Source organism: Augochlora pura, chromosome 7 (genome assembly GCF_028453695.1).
Source record: "Augochlora pura isolate Apur16 chromosome 7, APUR_v2.2.1, whole genome shotgun sequence".
NCBI lineage: Eukaryota > Metazoa > Arthropoda > Insecta > Hymenoptera > Halictidae > Augochlora > Augochlora pura.
The window spans coordinates 40,700,033-40,722,828 of NC_135778.1; the positions used below are offsets into that span (position 1 = coordinate 40,700,033).

The window sequence follows — 22,796 nt, forward strand, 5'->3', positions numbered from 1 at the left end:
CACTTTGAGCTTCAATTTAAGCTACCTGAAGTCCAAATTGCTCCACGGGAAAATTTTGTAAATCGCGCCCAAAGTCCAAAAATGAGCCCCAGACGATCTAATACTCCCGATTATTTGATTTAAAAAATCATAAAAAAATCCCAGACCGCTTTATGGGAATGTACCTTCCGGGATCGTAAAGTAGACACTTTCAGCTTCAATTTAAGCTACCTGAAGTTCAAATTGCTCATCGAGAAAGTTGTTGAAAACTCGCCCAAAGTCCAAAAATGAGCCCCAGACGGCCTAATACCCCCGTTTATGTCATTCAAAAAATCATAAAAAAATCCCAGGCCGTTTTACGGGAATGTACCTTCCGGTGTCGTAAAGTAGACACTTTGAGCTTCAATTTAAGCTTCCTGAAGTCCAAATTGCTCCACGGGAAAATTTTGTAAATCGCGCCCAAAGTCCAAAAATGAACCCCAAACGGCCTAATACCCCCGATTATTTGATTTAAAAAATCATAAAAAAATCCCACCCCGTTTTACGGGAATGTACCTTCCGGGGTCGTAAAGTAGACACTTTGAGCTTTAATTTAATCTACCTGAAGTCCAAATTACTCCCCGGTAAGGTTGTTGAAAAGTCGCCCAAAGTCCAAAAATGAGCCGCAGACGGTCAAATACCTCCAAAAACTTGATTAAAAAAAAAATTAATACAGTGATATGAATAATTATGAACTTGATGTAACTTTTCTCTATACTCCGTGAAGTTTAAACGATAACTTATTAGAATAGCAGATTCGTATATTTCTATATGAAAAATAATTGTTAATAAAAATATAGTCTGTTCTACCAGTGACGGTTTGTTGTTTTGTTGCAGCCGGAGCCCGGGAAACGCAGAAACAGTTGGAGTCGCTGCGGAAGAAAGAGGACCAGCTCCGCAGGAGTGTCCTCGAAAGAAATCCGTGTGCGAGAAAAGGGTTGAAGAGGGTGGACGAAGAAGTAGAATCTCGTCGAATCGGGACACGCTCGTCGTCGTCGATCCGCGCGAACCGGCGCGACGAAAAATCGTTTCCCGTTGGCTTGTCCGATCCGGGGCGACGTTTTATCAGTCACGTTTTCCCCGGACGAAATTAAGGGAACGCAAGAGACGCGGGACGAGAAGGAATCAAGCCTGAACCGGGGCGCAGACGAAGCAGCAGGAGGAGGACGACGACGAAGAATAATGGATCGGCCGCCGTCGTGCACGCGAAAGAAATAGGAGGCTAATTTGAAAGTTTCATTCCGTTCGCGGGTATCCGATAATAACGCGGTCGATTTCACAACCGTTCGTTGAAACGAATCAGACCCGGATGCTTGTTCACGAGTCATTAACCCTTCCGGCGCGTCTGTCGCGACCGCGCGCGAAATTATCGCCGCTTCTTGCGGAGTTAATTGCTTACGAACGATCCGTCGCGTTGAAAGGACTCGCCTGCGGGTGTCTTGGCCGCGAAACTTTCGAAACGCGCGAGTGGGACGCGAGCGTTTAGTTTGTCGAGCCGTCTGCGTCGCGGCGAGGTTTTTAGCATGCCTGCTTTATGTATTTTTTCTCGAATCGCGATATTATCGGTAATTAAGAATCACGCTTGCGAAGGGAATACGAACGAGCCGTGAACCCGGGCACAGCCCGTCAGGGAAAGAGAGGAGGGGGGAGGGACGACAGCGACGGTGAAGATGATATTAAGGCAGAGGACTGATTGAAACGAGGGAAATGGCGGTTGCCGGGGTTGTTGTTGGTGAAATGAGTGCGACGCGGTTCAGTGTGTGGTTCGCCGTTGTTCTGTTCGTGGCTGCGAGCCTCGGCCAATCCCAGGTCCCGTACACGCCGATCTACGTCGGCACGAAGAGTGAGTACACGCGAGCCCGATGGCTTATTTACTTGTAGCTGCTTAACGCCGTGGTTCGCGCCTGTGTTCGTCCTGCGCGGAACGCTTCGCACGATTAACACATTTCTCTCTATCCATCTGACATGAATGTTTTATCGAAATTCATAGCGTCGGTACTACTAAAAAATAATGCACGCGAACACTACAAAATAATGAATTATTTTAATATTCAGAAATGAATTATTTTAATATTCAGAGACTGAATTATTTGACGAGATTTAACAACTACGTTTTCAGTACTACCGTGCTTTAGCACTAGACGACAATTTCAGCTGCAATAGTAAAAAGTTTTAATTGTTCGTGGAATTTCTATAATTTTCACATATTTATCTTGACATTACGCGTTTTATAAGATGGCAGAGGTTTACGAGAGAGAGAGGTTAGAGAGAAAATCTAAATAATTCGCGGCGTATAAATTACATAGGGCACAGAATGGCACAGAATGGCACGGAATTCCGACAAATATTCTACGGAACGCGTAACATAAAATATTCATACAACGTAGTCCTATATACACATTTTTAGATATTACATATTCCCGCAGAAACGGCCGGCGTGTAAAATAGCTGAAATTACAGGGGGAGACTTGCGACGTAACAGATTTTAATGCTTTCCCAGTTCCCGCAGTATGCGGTAGAACCGTGTTGCGTGGTTTATACCAACCCTATTGTGTAAATCCGGTGTAGACGTAAAACGGGGGGACCCTTTAACAAATTCGAAACGCGCGGAGCTTAATTAAAGCGATACAAGCTTCGCATTCGAGCTTGAAACATTCCGCGGAAGTTGTTTTATCAGCTCGTACCCATTTTTCCGCGATGCTTACCCTTTCTCCCCATTGCCCCCCACCCCACCCCTCACCCCTCGGTGACATGGAACGCATTAAATTAGGAAATTCTGTCGCGTTCGACCCGATAGGAATTTATGCGACTCGGGGCAAAAGAAAAAACATTCGGGGATTTCCGTGTGAACCACGGATGCCGTTCGTTCGCAACTTGTATCTATCATCTATGGTTCCCGGATGCGGGGCGAACGTAGGAGGAAAAAGTTTCCTCTCGCCGACAATTTTTTTCCCCCCGGTTCGATTAATCTAGGAGCTACGCTGGTATCCGCTTTACTTACAGATACAGCCTTATCGGCGCGTTACTCTTCGATTTACGCATATTCGCCTACGGACAGGAGGAAATATCGCCCATTTCCTGGGAAACAAAAGGGACGACGAGAATGGCTGTAAAAATGCAATAGTTTTGGAACTCTAAATAGACGGAATAAGGACAATTTTAATCTGTATTGAGTGTCAAAGTGTTTTAGCGATAGAAACTGTCTTGTACAATGAAGAAAATTTGTAAAAAACCTTAATATTCTTTAGTAAAAACAGCTAAATATTTTGATAATAAAATTAAAAGTTCGTTGCTTAGTGGATAATAAAAAATAAAAAAATATCAAATATAATAAAACAAAAAACTATAGAGCGGCATAGAAAAGGTCAAGTAAAATATTTGTAAATTCATTTTTAATTTTTAATTCTCCTTATTCCCACATATATTTAATTTATTTTTAATTCTATTACCAAAATATTTAGCTTTCTTTACGAAAAAATATTAGTGACCCCGTACAGATTTCATCGGAAAATGAAATATACGAAGTAACAGAAACGACGTCACGAAACGTTGAAATTGAACGAAATTTTTCTGGCGGCATACAAAACGTCTACGTATTTCAGCTAACGCGTGTTTCACTTGCGATCTTTTGCCTTAAAAATGGTGCATTCAGTCGGAGCGATGTTTTCTTGATTTTGACCTAAAAATCTCGATCGTTTGTAAGCATATTTTCAAATGGTAAAAAGCTTGCGCTATTGAAAGGTACGAACCTTAACTGCGAGAGTTTTTATTTAAAGAACGTGCACGACTCGAAGCTGAACGAGCACTCGCTTTAAATATCGCTTTTAATACTGTGGATAAGACTGACAGAATTCTGAGACACGTTGATTCTCCGAATATATTTCTCAGTAATTAAAAACATTTAATGGAAGCACCGCGCGCGCGGGCCAAGGTCGATACCGAGAAACGTCTTTCTCGCGCAGCCCTGCCGCATCGCTTAGAAGACTCTTCGACCTCTTTCCTCTGTTGGGCGCGCGGAGCGGAGACGCGTTCCTCCGGCGAATTATTAGAACGACTCTCCATTTCTCTGTGGTACTCTTGTTACCCACCGTTAATTAGAAGTACAGTCTGCTACTGACGACAACCAACTGCAAAGGAGAGTCTTCACCGGCACACGGCCCCTCCTGCGCGCCACCACTTTGTCGCCTGTCCCGGCTCTCTCCCTCTCTCTCTCTCTCTCTCTCCCTCTCTCTCTTCGCGCTGCCCTCGCCAGTGATCCGCACTCCGACGCTGTGTTTGTGGCTTGAATTATTCCGCGGGCGAATCTCCGCGCGACCCGTGAGTGCCCTTCAAAGAAGCCCGCGGAGTTATATAGAGGCCGGAACAATTTATGCTCCCAATGGTCATCTTTGAAACGTCGCTCAGGATCGTTGCCAAGTTTCGAGCGCCGCGACGATTACTTTCACGCTTGTCCCGTCCTCGCCTAATTGCTAGCTCTTCCTTCGACGCTTCGTATTTTCACATTTTGTATAACGAGTACCCAGACTTTGTAATTTCAACGTGAAATATTTGTTTATTAAAGTAAGTCATCTGCGAGGCGATATATATATAATGAAATGCTTGCACTTGGGTAGTTTTAACGAAAGACACCTGCAATTATTTATTAATATATATATGTATAGAAGCTAAAGAGGTGTCATGCGCACTAAAAAATTGAAACAATTGTCACAGATAAATTATTTTCTATTTCGAGTCCGAAAAATTGTCGGATATTCTTCAGGCATTCTAAAATGAGGATGAATAGCAATTTTCTTAAAATTATCAGCTACACGTAGGAAATAAAAATTGAAAAAATTCACGCGCCGGGATTTGTTCGTCTCCTCGAATGCGGCTCATACCCTTCACTTTCCGCGTCACCTCAATGCGAAGCGTGCTTTCGAGTTTGCTCGACTTTGCTGCAGCGCGCAGAAATTTCCTTACATTACCGAAATGTTTATACTACCAAAGTTTCAATTTAAAAAATTGTTAGCAACAAAATTATTGATATAAATCGCAAAAATCAATTTCATATGTATAAAATACACTTTGTCACCGAAAGTGGAAATACCATAAACTAGAGAAATTATTTTAGATTTATAGTAAAAGTGGCTTCGACTGCAAAGGGTTAAAATCGCGTTCCCTTTCTCCATAAACTTCGCTCGCGCCAACCGATGAGCCCTTTTGTTCGTTGGAAGGTGAACATGAAAGTACCCGCGCGCTAAATGTTTCGACCGCCTGACCATCGGCAGACCTTGTTTACTTTCTGCGCGCGGATCAAAGCGCGCAGTCGTGTTCTAGCGAAATGGACGTTCATTTCTGCGGGATGAAAGCAAAGCACCTAAATAGATTTATTGTATGTGGAAAATTCATTTACCGAACGACTCGTACAATGGGATCGGAAAATGAGATATTATCGGACAATCGCGCTGAATATGAGAGGTAGAAAACAGTTATTCTAGATTTTGTTCTCATTTTTCAAAGCGGTGGCGGAAACAGCGGTAACTCGATGGAGTTTTTATTTATTGCATTAGATGGGTATTTCTTCCAGAATTGAGACATATAACGTCGAACAGCCTTCTTTATCATAGTCATTCAGAGAATTGAATTCTTTTGAAAATTGAAAAGTGCGCTAAAATTCCTTCGCTTATTATTTCATTAATTTTTATAAATAAAATGTGATATTAAGCTTGGCTTCGCATCTTTGCATGCGAAGAAGATTTATATAATTTAAGATTAGCATATAATATTATATAAGCGCTTGGAATATTAATAGTCTGTGGATTGTTATGCAGAATAAAAATTATAAGAAACTTCGGCCTGATAAAAATCTCCTTTCTCTTCTTTTCGTTTTAAAAAATTGCATTATTTATTAGAAATAAAAATTCTCCGATTCTTTTAATATCTACACAATCTTTTCTTTCGAATATTATTATTTTAGTAAAAAATTAATCGAACCTATCGTCGAGTTACGATTTCGAAAAAAAAGGCGATGTTGTCTTCAGTCTAGCATAACGCATATGCCATATAGCATAATGCCGTATCGGAAAAGACGACCGTAAAATCGCGTGATCGCGGTCCGAGCTCGACCCGTCGAATACGCGTGGCCAACAAGTAACAGCGGCCGATACAAATTGTCGAGATAACCGATCGTTTTGATACGAACGTTATGAGCGCTGATAAATCGAACGTTTCCGCGTTTAGGTCTGTTAATCGCGTCACTTGGGCCGCATTTAATGGCGCATCGCGAATAAACCGCGGGGGCCGGTAATTGTTTGGCTGATTTATCGCTTTGACGTTTATAATGCGCCCCGCTGTCGATTATCGAGTACTTTCGTCATAATTGGATAATTGTATCCTCGGTCGTTTCCACCGGTTCGATCTAATTTTCCCCGGTATACCGAGGCCGTGCGCGAAATTAGACCGGGGCAAAGATCTATACGCGAGAGCGAGAGAGAGAGAGAGAGAGAGAGAGAGGGAGCTCGATTACTCGTCGACGGAGAAGAATGCGCTCCGGCGAGAGCAGAGCGCGCGGCGAACAGTCTCGGGATCCCCTAAATCAACGCATTTATTAGCGAGGAAAGACGACGGCGCCCGATTCTTTTCCATTACGGTTTATAAAGGCGAGGCGGTTTCCGGTCGATAACAATGGATCACCCCGCAAATCGAATGATCACGCTCCAGGGACCAAGCCGATTTAAACGAGCGCCGGTCATCGATGCCCGGTTCGATCCGCCCGGTGATCGTGCCGAAAGTCAATCGTGACCGTGCTACCTGAAAAGGTGTATCCCGACATCGCCACCCGCGAAATTTATTCGAAACGCGAACCGTCTAACTCAATTTCCATCGAATACGTCTAAGATTACTGCCGCGAACTACCGCCCCGACGCCGGCCCCAGAAACGAACACCCGAGTTCCGAACTTCGACTTCGAACTATCGCCCAACAATTTGTGCTCCGGCAAGCTTTCCAAATTTACCGAACTTCCCCGACCTTTGGATCTCGCGCGTATGGTTTCTGAGAACTCGTGGTTTCTTCGATTATTGGGACAGTGTCGTTTGGGGTAACAAAAGAAACTGAACTACCTAGAAAATTCGATAACTTGTATTATTATAGAAAATTCTATAATTTGTATTATTATAGAATTTTTCTTTTAATGTATGGGGCAATTATAATTATATTTAGGATAACAAAAGAAACGGAACTAGCTAGCTAATTCTGTAATATATATTATTATTTAATTTTTTTTTTTTAATACATAGAGCTATTATAATTATATTTTTATGCCTTACCAGGTGAATTTATAATTATTAGTAGCTCAAATACAAAATATCAGAAACGTTTAAACAATTTGATAACTATATCGCACTATTATCATTTCGTTACATTTATTCAGAAAAGAAATAAATATATCCCGAATAACATTTATTTTCAACAAAGTTCCGCAACCCAAGTATAATTAATTCCACATCACTCGTCGACATCTACCCCTTTGATTCTCGATTAGAGTAACGCGTATCGTTAGCGGACCGCTGGCCGGATTTTTCCGATGATCCGGAAGTCCGACGAAAGTTCGCCAATCAGTTGTATTGTGGACACACGTCGAGCCGGGATCGTCGCCGAAGTGCCCGGTTACGGGATCGATCGCATCAATTAACGCGGCCTGTCGCGCCCGGAAAGTTCACAAACGAGTACAATTAATGCCGCATCCGATTTGCACCCGGTCGAGCACGGTCAAGCGAGAGTGGCTGCTAGGTGGCAGCCCGGTGATTTGCAGCGGCGCCGATGAATCTCCGATTTTCCGTCGACTTGCAAACGCGACGCCCCGTTCCGCTAATAACCGTCGAAGTTTCGCCGATCGGACGCGAGAACGAGGCGAGCGAGGCGAACGAGGCGAACAAATAGTCGCGGGCGACACGTGTCGTTGACAAATCGGAAAGCTGCGTCGGCATGTTTTAATCAGGCGACGGTGATTCGGGTCGATGGGGTGACGAGCGGCGCTCTCTCTCTCTCTCTCTCTCTCGCGCTCTCTCTGTTTTTTCCTCGCCTCTCTCTCTTTTTTTCTCTCGCTCTCCCTCGCTCTCTCTCTCGATCTCCTTTCTCTCTCTCTTTTTTCGCTCGCTCTCTCTTTCGCTCTCGCTCTCTCTTTCTCTCTCTCTTTCGCTCCCGCTCTCTCTTTCGCTCTCCCTCGCTCTCTCTCTCTCGATCTCCTTTCTCTCTCTCTTTTTTCGCTCGCTCTCTCTTTCGCTCTCGCTCTCTCTTTCTCTCTCTCTTTCGCTCCCGCTCTCTCTTTCGCTCTCGCTCTCTCTTTCGCTCTAGCTCTCTCTTTCGCTCTCGCTCTCTCTTTCGCTCTAGCTCTCTCTTTCGCTCTCTCTCTCCTACTCTGTCTCTTTCTCTCTTTCTCTCTCTCCTACTCTGTCTCTCTCTCTCTTTTTCCCTCGCTCTCTCTCTCTCTCTCCCTCTCCCTCTCTATATCTCGTCCTCTCACCCTCGCCTTCTCTCTCTCTCTCTCTCTCTCTCTCTGTCTCTCCTGCCACGGATTCATTTCCGCGACGGGACTCGCGTCTTCGACGAACGACGCGTCATCTTCCCAGACGAAGCCCACCTCGCTAATGAAATTCCTGTCCACGTTTTTCATACTCGTTATCGACAGAAATCTGATTGCGCTGCCGAACGCGGCCCGTCGACTATAAATCTGTCCTGGCCCGTGACGCCTCCTAATCGCGCGACCGTTTACTATATTTCACGGTGTGATGCCGCTGGAAATGTACAGAGTCGTTTGTTATATTTTCATGGCGATATTGGAACTGTACAGAGGGTTCCTTAACTCGATCCATTTGGTGGAACCGCTTCGCAATGACTCGCGGAAACAGCGGCCGTGGAGTTTTAAGAAAAGTTTTCGCTAAATTCGCTTTATTTCATTTTATTTCATATTATTTCGCTTTATTTCGCCTAACTTCTTCCACACCGAAATAAAAACAAATTCTTCTCTTATCAAAGTCTAGAAACAAAAGTACACATACAAAATAAAAGAAAGAAAAAATGGTCTAGTCCTAGCATTAAAAATATTAATAAACGTGATTTCAAGGTAGCTCAATTTTAACAAATCGGAGTTAGGTTGACGGCGCCCTTATATTCTTCCGATGCTTTTATTGCTACCACTCGTCCGCTTTTATCATAAGTGCGTAAAACCTCGATCCCTCCGTATCTACATCAAACGAGCCACCCTCCAACGGGAGGAGGAATAAAAAAATTTCTTTAGAACTCGCCCATTGTAAGACGCGAATAAAATTCGGTTTCCCAATCTCGGCGATCGTAGGTGGGGCCCGATCAACCGATTCGAACGAGTCTCGTTGGTCCTCGGATCGAGGCGTTAGTTTGCGGTCAAATTCCACGGAACTGACTGTTCGGTCGCAATTGCGCTCGCTCTGTCGTTGCGGAAAGTTTCCCTTACCGAACGAAGGTCGGCCGTAAAAAAAAAAAGAAAAGGAAAAAAGGAAAAGTTGGCGGGGAGAGAGGGAGCCGCTCGTAAAGCCGCAACAAGAGTCAGCCGAGACGAATGAGGGCCGAATGTTGCGGCCATTTCGGACTGCTCGTAAGTTCTTACGGACCTGAACGGCCCTCTTTCGTCACGCCTCTACTCATGCCCTTTGGGGCTAAGTGGTCCTCGCCCGCCTATATACCCTTCCCACATTTTTCGTCTTTTCCCACGGGGGATGGCGATCCTTTCGATTCCCGAGGCGTTGAGAACGCTCTCCGCGGACCGAACTCTGATCCCTTGTACGGCTTTTCCGACCCTTTATCAGCAGGTAGCTTCGTGCCCGGCAAATTATTAACTAGACCACGGACTGTCCTGTGAAATAAAAGTTTCAGCCATTGGATGCGAAATGGAGGAATCGTGTATTTATTATCCCTTTATCTGCAACGTTAATTAATACAAAAATTATACGACCGTGTTTGAATATCGTATTATTAGGTTAAGTATTAATAGTCTGCACTCTCGAGATTAAACTGCAGATCTTGATGCAATGTCAAACAATACGAAAGCTATTACAAAAGGCAGGTGTTGCATAGAATTTTATTAAATTTAAAAAAGGATTTAGTAGCCTGAATTAAATGAATTGGAAATTATCAGAAAAATTGTTTCTCATAATATAGATGACACGTATGTATTTTAATTGTTATCCATCTAATTTAATATTAACCTTAATTTCGTATTTCATTTATCACGAAATAGCTCCAATTTGTTCCAATTCACAAAAAAATAGAAGAAGAAGTCGGTGGTCTTCGATGAATCGATACTCCAATTATATCGACGTTTTGATACGCGTACGTTTCTCGCGGCACTCGAAGTCCTCCTGGAAACGTTAGTTCATCGTGTTCCCCTAACAATGCCGCGACCGTTTTTTGCCGCAATTTGGCTAATCAATTAAAGTTTTTAGTCGGCGACCATCGACTCGAAACGCGAACAAGGCTTTTGCCGTGAAAGCGTGGTACCGCGCGACGTGCAACAGAACCAATGCGTCGATCGATCGGCCGACGAAGGCGCGAAACTGCAACGTCGACGGAAAAAGGTTGCTAGGTCGCTATACGTTTTGCATGTAAGTTGCATACATGCCAAAAAAATGTCGCACCGCATAATTCGACGGCGCGAGTGCTTGAATTCTCCCCGGAAGCTTCCTGCGAGAATTTTATTATTAACGCTACGCCGTCCGGCGACACCGTGGCGGTGTAACGCGCATAATATCAATTATGCGAATATCCAAATATTTCCAGATATTTTGAAAATTTCGAGTACAGTAGTATAGTATAACATAGTATAGTACATAGTATAGTATAGTATAACAGTATAGCTATAATAACTAGTATAGTATAGTAACATAGTATAGTATAAGTATAACATAGTACTATACTTTTCGCAAGTATAGTTCATTATTATGTGAACTGAAACAAGTTAATTTGGTATTATTGTCTGTACTTTGTGAACCATACTAATTTCTGTCATTTCATAGGAAGTTGATAGAAAAATGCGGATAATATTGTTCTATTCGTAACGCTTATTAGCGATAACGAAAATCAAATTAACTACTAATGGACAGGTATGCGCCCCCAAATGGTGCTCGATTACAGGCGATGCAGCACACGACTTCATTACCCGCCTAATTGAAATTGGAATCTAATACAACTAGATCCTGTTCTATAGGATGGTTTAGTCGCGTGGCAATACGTGCGTTCTCGAAATCAGGGAACGCAACAGTTATCAGTTTAATCGTTAGAAATGTGACATGCAAAACGGGCGATGTCGTAGACGAGCTGTGGGTTCTTATGGGGTTTTATATTCCACGTTTTCAAGCGCAGCGCCCTCTATTTAAATAGAAAAGTTAAATATTGAACAACATAATTAAATATATAAACAGTAAATAGATATTTTTGATGCAAGTTTTGTAAATTGCTGCATCTTAGCGTTAACATAACCTTGATTCGCCAACGAACCAGACGTAACCTTGGCTAATAAGCACCACCCTTGAAACCAATAGGAATTCCTCCGAGCAATAAGCCACGCCTCCTGCGTAGTTGCCTCTGGCGTACATGTAATATATAATATAAAAAATATAATAAAGTAAAATAATGATTAAGCAAAATATCAACTAGATTCACCAACGAACCAGACGTAACCTTGGCTAGCAAGTCCCGTCTAGACCATAAGTTATGGTAATATGCTATGGTAATAAGAGTTAGGGTAACCAATAAGCCCCGCCTCTTAGGTAGTTGGCTCTGGCGAATATATAAAGTATAATATAAAAAATATAATAAAATGAAGCAACAATAAAGCAAACTAATAACACAGACTGTTACAGAAATAACAAATTAGAATAATCAAAACAAATAATAAAGTAAAGTTCCGAAATGAAATAATAAAGTGGAGTCAGAAAATAAAATAACAATAATTCCGCTCGAAGAAGTAACAAAGTTGGTCTTAAAATCGAAATCGGCGAATGTAATCCAAGGACGGATTCCGTAAAACAGCATGGTCTCGACATCGCTCGAACATGCCCAAACGCCTGCAAACATCGTATCAGCATCGATATTCCACGCCGAGCGTTGAATATTCGTAATTCCGCAATCGTCGCGACGACGACGACGACGACGACGCGAAGTTTCCCGTAGTCGCGGTCCGGACCGATTCGATTACGCGGCCCCGAACTCTTGGCGCTTTCTTCGAGCGTGTTCTCGCGGCCGGCGCGTTCCCCGCAAACACAGAGGTCGCGCATGCGCGCGGTACAAATTTCAAGCATTGTGAATCACGAATCGGTTTGTTTGCTTCCATTTCGAAAATCCGCTTCCGCATCGCGAAAACTTTTTCCCCCCCGGTCCGGCGGCATAATCCTCGGAAAGTTCGCCGGGACGAGGTGGAGGGAGGACGGGGGAGAGATGGAGGGAGGCAGGGAGGGAGGGGCGAAGGAGGGAGGACGGGGTGTTCACGGAAGAAAAGGAGGAATATTCGATGGGGCGCGGGTATCGCGCGGCAGCGGAGCTTTGGTCCGGTGATTTCGCGCGCGCGCGCGCCGCTCGCTGGGAAGTTACTTGGCGCGTCGAAACCGCCGCGCCGCGCGCCGCGGCGAAAACAAAGCGGACAAACCAGAAAAGCCACCTGTGCTTCTCCGCGCGCGCCCGGCTGTTCAGGTGCACAGCAGTTTCATAGTCTCGGGTCCGGCGAGAGCCCGGCGAGAGCCCGGCCAGCCCTGTGAAGCGAACTGTAATCCTGTTTTCTAAATGTAGCCCAACTTCCAGCGAACATGTGTATGTCCGACCGCAAGCACTGTTCGACAATTTGTCTCCACGGATAGCGGTTCGCTACATTCTCTCACCCGCCATCTCTCTCTCCCCCTTTATCTCTCTCTGTCTCTCCTTCTCCATCTATCTATCTCTTTCTCTATCTATCTATCTCTTTCTCTTTCTACCTGTCTATCTCTTTTCTCTCTCGCTTTCGCTCGCACCGTCTCTCTACCAATCTTCGCAGCCTTCTCCTTTATTCCCGTGGCGGTGCGCGACTCAATGTTAGACGACGCGATCCCTTCGATTTGTACCGCCAGTCTAATTTGTCGAGTAATTCCGAGAGAGCTGGTACCGGGGACGAAATTCCTTGGTCGCGTCCCAGCATGCTGAAACATTTGTAGGATTTTATCCTAATGTTCGTTCGTTACACTCGGATGAGGCTAGAATACAGGTACGAATGACGATTTTGCAATCTCGCTTTGCTTCAAACTACAACTCCTGGAAAAAGGTTTCCGATTATACATTTGTACACGAAAGTATTCGAACGCTTACGCTTTTAATATTCAACTAAAAATAAAATTGTACGTTTAACCAGTTAGCTGCGTCATTTCATTTTGAAGACAAACTTTGTTATGTCCTTTATCGATCACAGTAAGTATAGTTTTGTCGACGGTTGTTCTAGAATTACTTTAGACGGTGCGAAATTCATGACTATGTTACAAGAAGAAATTTTACATAAATCGTAGAAGAAGTATATTTATAATAATATTTATATAGTATATTTATTAATATATTTATTAAAGATGTAAAATAACAGATTCAGCCTCTACAAAAGAATGCAAATGTAAAAATAGTCCAATGAAAGAACGCTAAATGAGGAACGTTTCAGAATACTGAAAATCGCAGGTGAAGTGAAAATTATTTAAAATCCATAATCATTGCTCGGATGAGAAAGTTCTAAAAGACGCAGGAAAATTTTTCAAATATTGCTGGAAACGATGAGAAATTTTTATCGTGCGTGAAAATCTGTCGTGTTGCGTTTTTTTGGCCACGCCTCGAGATATTCCATAAATTTTCGAACGCGCGGAGGCTGCGAGGCGTCAATTGCCGCCTAGAACAATACGACTTGGACATTTTCCAGACAATGTTCGTTCACAATTGCCGTAAATCTGGATAAAAGAGGGCCACCGGCAGCAAAATTTATGACATCGTCAAAAACGGCATTGTAGAAGGTCGACCGACTCGTAAATTCGGCTACGATATTAATCTTCCGCATGCAACAATTAATTATCTGTCCCCCGCGAAATGAAAATGACGGATCAACGTTTTAGGCGATCCGAGAACGGCCACATTCGTGACAACGGAGATATAATAATAATAATAATAATTTCTGATATTATATTGTAATAAGGAGAGAGCTTTATTAGAATTTTAGGGTAAGAGGCGAAAGATAAATCAAAGGCATAGCAGGTGTTAATAGAGAGAGAGAGAGAGAATAATAAGAGAACGTATATAATGAATGAAAGGTTAAGGCAGCAATGTAGAGTTAGGTTTTTCTAAATCAAGACCAATTTCTTCGTGAGGCTGAAAATAAATATTATATATGTATTGCAATAAATTTTGCAGACACTATTTCCGCCCAAAGTGTCAAAATTTTAGCCGGCAAGCTTAAAAGCGATGGAAAGTCGGAACCAAGGACCGCAGCGCGGACGAAATTTATCGGAATTTCGGTGTTTCCCGAAGACGTAGGAGGACGATTAGGTAAACACCGTGAACGGATCGCGTAAATAGTTGATTGGCTAACACCGGAGAGAGGGGGTTGGGGGACGATTAAGGACGATTTATTATAAGGCGTAAAGCTCTTGGCACCGCAGGACAAGACAAATTATACGCCGCGCGTATAATTGGCCGCGTTATCTGGAAGGTATTATCGCGGTATAGCAATTAACATCGCCGAACAAATTAGCGAAGTCGAGCGGGGGTAGGCCGGCTCCACCAAACGAATAAACTTAATTGAGTAATGTAATTTCTTCGCGGGACGATTTGTTAATTATAACGGGAAGCCGGCAGACAACGGCGAGGCCGAGCGCCGAGCGCCGGCGCCGCGCGCTCACGGAGTAGTTATTGCTCCTGAGGCGGTTCGGAGGCCGGATATTATATTTCGGAGATAATTTCGCCGCTATTGGGGGTTGAATGATAACGAAATTACAATGATTACCATATGGTAATATGATTCACCGAAGGACTGCCGCCAGTCACCTGGCAAATTACCGCGTCCTCTAATCCACATTCTATACCCGAGCTATCCACGGTACAGCCTGCGCATACATATGCATGCGCCATACATACGCATCATCCGTCTTTCTTTGATGTCTCTGCGTCGTCTGAGATGCTCGGAAAATGCTCCGTAATATGGCCGCTCCATTTTCTACCTTTAATTGTCTGCGTCTATTTCGACTTACAGAAACTCGCGTTAATATTCGCGCGATTTAATACTTAATTTAAAATAATATTAATTAATACAAATTTAAAACTAATAATGCTAAACAGATTTTATTTTTGCATTCTCCTTATTCACCTTTATTTCTAGATTTTTATAGCAGAAGAATTAAATCGGATTTCGGTTTAGAAAGAGTTAATAATATTCATACTTAGTACATGGAATCTGACTCGTAATTATAGTGCAAAGGGCTAAAATACCGTATTTTAACGTATTCTAGAAACAGGGAAGAAAAATAATTCGCCAAAAAAGGCTGGACGGAATTAAATAACCCGGTATGCAAACGACACCGACGGAAATAAAGTTGCAAGAGGGTCGACGGACAAAGTAGCCGGCAAAATCGAGCTGTTCCGTTATTCCGTGGAACTCGTCGTATATCACGTAGACCCTCCGTTTATCAGGTTACATTTTGTTATTAGTGCGTTATACGTCGCGGCGAAGGTTGATTAACGAACTCGCCGGGGCCGGGGGCGAAGAAATTACTTTATTACCCTGCTGCGTGAAATAGACGCGTCGTAAACTAGAATTCTTGAAGTAGCCGATCCTCGCGGGCCCAATTTGCGTTCCGCGGAATGCTTCGCGTGTAATTCAGGAGAATTCTGGCCGCGCCGGTCGTAGAGCATCAACGATTACTCGAAACGCCCTCGTTGCGAATTACAACCTAATCCGGTCGCAAATCAAAGTCCGGAAATTCGCAACATTATGGACTTATATTGTAGTTGATATAGTATTTATTATATTAGAGATTTCGCAACGAGGTTGGAATTTTTATTTATTTCTATTTTTTATTATTATAATTATAATCTGTACCTCCTTTGCGACTACGTTGGATATTACACCTCATAGACGTAGTTTATAATAATTTTTTTATCCGTAGGAGTGTTTAGTAAACAGTATAAAATTTGAGAAAATTGTAATTATTCGAAATAAGACAAGCGAGGAACAGCAAAGAAACGTGGCGTTCAAACGGTCAAAATGGTTTCAAGTGCAAAGGGTTAAAAACAAAAGTGAAAAGTGTCAACTATCTTTATAAATAACGAGCCTTGAAAAAATTTCGAATACGTAACCTACTTATCCTCGCCCCAAAATGACCAGAAAAAGAGTTTCGATAGAATTGGCGAGCCCGCAGGTGCGAGAGGTTTCCTAGTAAGAGGTCAAAGTCCGCCGAAATACAGTTAACGAATTGCAGCGTCGAACGGAAACGTCGTTATCGTGGAAGCTGGAAGTCGCGGAGAGTGGTCGGTGATCCGGAACTGTCGGAACCCCGATGGCTTTTCCTGTCTCGCCATGGGTTCGCGATTATTCGAAGGTGATTTCGTCGGGACAGCCTTACGAGAAAAAGCAATTTCACCGCAAAAGAGGATGAAAAAAAAAGATGGCAAAGCCGGTTAACGGGGGAGGGGGGAGGACGCGACGTACAGCCGAAGCGGAGAATTTCGAGTTCGGCCGGCCCGTCATCGGTCACCGCCCACCGACTCGGCAAGAACAATTAGTCACCGGCTCTCGCGTGGGATTGGCAAGGACGATACAATTGACTCTCGTACACCTGGCCGAGGCCCGTCATCCACCGCTTTTCCCTTCGACCCTCGTTGTCCCTTTTCGACCGCGTTTCTGTCCCGCGATTCTCGCTGCGAAACGGGTTGCGCGCCATCCCCTAACCTCTTAGGCACGACGGAATTTTTCAGAACTAAATTACCATTTTTCTTGATATATATTTTTTTGATATAGTTACATATAGTATTAGCTATATATATATATCTATATTTTTCTTAATATATTGTATATATACACTTTCACTTTAATCGTTTACTTTAATAATTAATAATACAATTGAGTAAAGCATGAGACATCCGCGAAAGCCGCTACAGTGGCGCGTCGTGCCTGAGAGGTTAACCAAGTTCTGGCCTGCTATAGTTCGATGCCAGTGTCACGTAAAAATCACTTAGAAGACTTCATCGGTTTATGAGCAATAGGGCGAAAAATGTTGGGGGCGTAATATTGTTCGAAATCTCCGGAACTGCATCTCGCCACTTGGTGACACCACGAATGCGCGTGCAGTTCTCTCGGTCCTCTTCCCTGCAAGCGCACGTACAGAGCCCGGCCTTTATGCGCCGCAACACATGCCCCGACGCATGAACGCTGCGGCAATTAGGGACTATGAGTGGAACAATCACGGCTAATAGTTTGGCAGATACCGAAGAAAATCGAATAACCGACCGAAAAATCGGGATAATTGAGCATTATGGTGTCGATCAATGGAAACTCGACCATTACAGCCATCAGGCTCTTTAGTATTGGATTCAACAGGGTTCGGAATCGTTAATTGTTAATTAAAAAACGTACTTTTGCTTATTGATCTATAGTCTATAGCATTATTATTATTATATTTTAATATTCATATTATTTATTAGTCGTTCGTATAAATCTGATTATATCGTTCCTTATTTGTTAATTAAAAAGCGCACTTTTACTTATTGATCTATAGTATACAGCTTTATTTTCCTATAGAGTGAAACAGTGTTTCAGAAATAAGATTAAATAATATAATATTACGTTGTTGTCAATTATTACAGTAACAGAAAAATTCGCCAGGACTCGACACAGTCGAACTTGTTCCCCGTTTCCGTTTCGTAGAACGAGTAAAAAGGATCGGGCATCAAGTTTTGAGCGATCGCTGTAAAGGGGAAGCTTCAATCTCCGCACCCAGTGGTCGGTTTATTCGTGAAAAAACATTTTTCAACGGTGCTGGCGTCGCTTCAATTCGCAACATTTTTGGGCAAATATCTACATTTTCGGTTGTCCATTTGCTTGGGGGTTGTAAAACTGGTCGATGAATCGCGAGGTTCCGAGCTTCAAAATAAATGCAGATTTATTACGAAGTGGCTCTTTTTACGAAATTATAATTAAATAAATTTGAAGGGCATTAGAACAATTTTAACACTATTTCTACCAAGCGTTGTCAAAAGAGACTTTTCATATTTTAATTTCAAATTATTCTGGATATTTAATTATTTGTTTGCAACTAATTATTTGACTTTTCGTGCAATAGTTGTTAAATTAATTCAGTGTTATTATTTTTAATCAATGTCTAGTTTTCAATGATTTTATATGTAAGTAGTAACACCATTTTGCAGTATAATATCGATAATAATCGCATTGGATTATTAATACAGATATTGATGTATACACAATTGCAGTGACGAGTTTAGAAAAAAAAATTGAAAAAGTTGCATAAAAAGAATTACAATACTTTCATTCGTCCATAATTCCAAGGCTAAAACGAAGTATGAAATGCGATCGAAGATCTAGGATTAAATGTTATCGAAGATCAAGCATTAATCTTCGTCAACGGATTACGAACGGTCGATGGAAACGCGAAAGAATAAATCCTTTGAAATTCCAGCCTCGGAAAGAATGTTGACTCTTTGAATGAATACCAGAACGGTGTCGCTCGATTTCGAATCTCCTTTCGAATCTACTTATGTCCCCTTCGCCGCGGGGGAGGAGGGGACTTTGAAAGGCGTCCACGGGATTCGCCATCAATTCCGAGGCGAGCCACGTGACAACGCTTCTCTCCGTTTTCGTCGGTCGACCCTTTTTCCGGGTCTTTTCGAAAAAAGCTTTCCATGGAACAACCAATGCCTAGAGGAGAGAGAGCACTCAGGGGGTCGTCCGGGCGCGCGGCTCGGTAACAGGTTCCGGCAAATGGTTCCGCGCGAAACTCTCTCTCTCTCTCTCTCTCTCTCTCTCTCTCTGTCCGCTATCATACACACTTCCATCGGCACCGGGGGCTTTCTCCGTGCCGTCGTCGGAGAGACTCGCGTCCCTTCGCATGCTTTTTCGGCGGCGGCGGCGGCGGCGCGAGTGGCCATATCCACGAGACACGGAATCCTTTCTGTATTTTTCGGAATGAAAGGGGAAAGTGGAGGGTAGATGAAAACGTCGAGGGGGAAGGACAAGCCGGCGGCCACCTCTCCCCCTCCCCGAAAGCTTTGAGAAGGAGAAGATACACTTCAGCTTTCGATGGTCCGAAGGCGGCCAAGCACTTTGAAAAGCTATCAAAGCCAGCTTGTTGCCGGAACACTCGAGGACCATTGCTTATCCGACGGTTGTTCCCCGTTTCACGGACCTTCCGCGACACAATAATGTAAATAAACCGTACGACACCGGGGGTCCTGCTCTGCTGCTGCTGCTGCATTCCTTTGATTACCCTTCGGTGAAAGGCTCCTCGACGACCACCCCCCGCCCCCCGGGATCTTCGAAACGTTCGATGGAATTCAGACGGCTGTTCAATTTTTACCACTCCGCTCTGATTCCGGAGAGACAAGCTCGAGTCCAGGCTGCGAAGGAAATTAGCACGTTAAGCGCTCGAGCAGCGTTCGTAAAAGGGCAACAAAACTCGAACGACTTGTTTAACCCTTTTAGCACCGATCAAACAAGTTGAGCGTGTTTCAACGGAAAATACCAAGCTTGGTTGACGTAGATAATATTTAGATTGTACACCTGGATTTTAGTATCATTATTTGCAAACTTAATGTTTGTTTTTATTGTTAAGGGATCGCTCGTTAAAGATATTAAAAAAATGACAGAGAATACAATAATGGAAACAATCTGATGTGTCCTATCATTTTGATCGAGTGACGTCAGCTGATTTTTATATTTTTTTCTTTACTTTTGTTCATGTATACTGTACACACTTGAAATTTACTGTACTCAGTTTAGAGGGTATTTTCAATATATAGGACGTGCACAAAGTACAAATAGTTCACTATACTATGCGAAGGATTAAAAAATATGAAACTACCATCTTGTCCGGCAATGTAAATTCATTGTCAGAAAAAATCTAATATATTTCGTGTAAATAAAAAATGTCAGGTCGTGTCATATCTAGTTCACTATATTACGTGAAAAATCAAAAGATATCAAACTACCATTTTGTCCGACACTGTAAGTTAATTTCCAGTAAAAATTTAATATATTTCATCTAAATAAAAAAATGTCGGGCAACGTATTTCCCTGGCAAAAGATTTCAACGCGGCTAAAGGGACAAAGATTGCGCGGGTTCATTTCCATAATTTCGGAAGTAACACGTTCGCCGCAAATGGAAACAGGATGACCGCTTTGCCGTGTCCCCAGCACGTGAGAATACAATGGGGGACGGACGAGGTGGAATGGTAATAAGCATTTACAGTCACGATACGTTTAAGCATTCAACTGTCCGCGAGAAAACACTTCCAAATGGAATTTGCATAATTATGCGGCACCAGCCCCCCCCCCCCCCCCCCCCCCCCCCCCCCCCCCCCCCCCCCCCCCCCCCCCCACCCCGTCTCAAGGTCCGCGCCGTTCGAAATCGCAGTAAAAAAATCTGGAACAGCTGCGTCTCGAAATTCACCGTCGAATAAAAGTTGTTCGAAACGGCTCTCATTTGTGCGCGGGAGAATCTTTAACGCGCCGGCAAGCAACGCTGGCAACGACTCTAACCCTTTCGGCACGAGCGCTCTGTCCGCCGTGATGTTCTCGTTATACAAGGCGCCGCGCCGAAAATTATATAAAGACTCCTTTGTACAAGGCTTTCCTAAGCGTTAAATAAAATTTCTTTTTTTTAAACAAAAAGTGTTGCTTTCAGCTTTAACATTGAGAGATATTTGTTAATATAAAATTCTGTTATTCGTACCAATCGTCGCACGGGCGCCGCATGTATCCGGCACTCCCACCGAAAGGGTTAAATACAGCGTTACCCGTCTCGACAGCCGCAAGGTGCCGGCGAAGCGATAATCCAAGGAAAATCGGATTTATTCCAGAGATCCGTGGTAATTCAGCCTTCGTTCGTTAAAGTATCATGAAACCAGACACGGCCACGGTGGAAAAACTCGGACGAACAGAGATGGAAAGAAGATATTAAACAAAGGTTTTTTCTTCCTCCAATTTCGGTTCCCGTTTCACCGGGATCTCGCGGCAAATACAAACGAAACGGCTTTGACGGCCGCGGAAAGGAACGAGGGAAAGGAGCTCAAAGCGAAATACGCTCGGAACCGGGGGGGGAACGCCAATGAAACCAATTCGGAGCGTAACAGCTGATCCAAGCAGAAATCAAGTCGAGCTGATGCGGTATATCGAGTCGAAGAGTGTAGCACGCTTCGGATGCTGATTTAGAGCGCAGCCATGGATTCAAATTCCAAGCAGGCGGGTGTATTAAATAGCACATTTTTATCGTGCCTGACTATTGGAACCTTTTGGGGGAGGGGTCACGGTAACTGAGGCAACGATGTATACAATTAAATAATTTATATACAAATTATATCATATATTATAATTGTATTATTATATTATATATTATAGCGAAACGTCACGGTGACCAACAATCGCCTCTCGTCTGCAAAGGGTTAATAGTCGAAGCAAATTTGGCGTTTTTTCATAGGGAAATTTGTATCGATAAAGGTATCATTGAAAGCCCTAATTGGCTGCTCTACCTTCTCAATCTGAAGACTCAGACGCCTAAACATCCAGTTTGTATAGAGTTCAGTCTTTGGCTCCCGATGCATAGCGCACGAGTGTACGAATTCGAGAATGCGAGTTCTTAGACTGGCGAATCTTACGATCTATTAAGATTCTTGACTGCTTGTACTCCAACAGCTTAATTTCCAATAGTTACGCAAGTCTGACGGATCTTGCGTAAACTTCCACGGCGAACCCTTGAATTGGCTTATTGGATTCGATCGACGTATTTCAATCGAACGTCTGATTTCGGTATTGCTGTCGTCCCAGACTGTTTCCAATCGACTCCGCAGACTCGAGTCCATTATCTCGATCTCAGTTCGGTGCACCACCGCCGGCGAGTCCTTCGATCGAGGGTCGGCCCTATTCCGGATTCCCGGTCGTGAATGTTTCCGATTCGAATCTCAACGCGAGATAGTTCGCTCTGAGTTGTATCCTCCGATTGAAATTCCTGCGTCTTTCGACCGGGCTATTTTTGCATCCCCTCTCTCTCTCTCTCTCTCTCTCTCTCTCTCTCTCTCTCTCTCTCTCGATCCATATCTTTTCGGTTTCGAGTTAACCAATTTCTGCGAAAAGGTAATCCCCGGATCGTTACCCCGATATCCCAATTTGTTCCGGAGTCCTTCTTCTAACGAATATTTATTACGCAGTCGCCGCTTGAAATTTCTCCTCTTCCTCGCCCCTCCGTTCCCGGCGGCGGCGAGCGAACGACGCTCTCGATATCTTCGAGAACAGGGGAAACGTGGAATCGATAACATCTCACTTATCAGAGCCGTAGGTTTATGAAGCCATCATGGGATTGGACGGAGGGAACGGAACGGACTCGGCATACGGAAAAGAGACGGGGCGCGCGCGATATGCGTTATCCGTGAGAGACGCCTATTATATGCTTGGATATTCTGATCGATTCTTCGATCCTATTCTACCTGATTTGAGAGCCCGTGAAAAATTTTACGGACTCGCCCGGGAATCTCCGTCGTGAAAGTTTGTCG

The 22,796-nt window shown here is 43.5% G+C and overlaps 1 protein-coding gene across 1 annotated transcript in view; it reads left to right on the forward strand.

The window, feature by feature from the left end:
* The first annotated feature begins 1,501 nt into the window (after positions 1-1,501).
* The window catches only part of LOC144472018 (uncharacterized), a 197,375-nt gene continuing 176,080 nt past the window's right edge, over positions 1,502-22,796 (forward strand). The window contains exon 1 of the mRNA XM_078184647.1: positions 1,502-1,861. Within this exon, the coding sequence (XP_078040773.1) occupies positions 1,726-1,861 (136 nt within the window). The 5' untranslated portion in view covers positions 1,502-1,725. The remainder of the gene's footprint in view (positions 1,862-22,796) is intronic.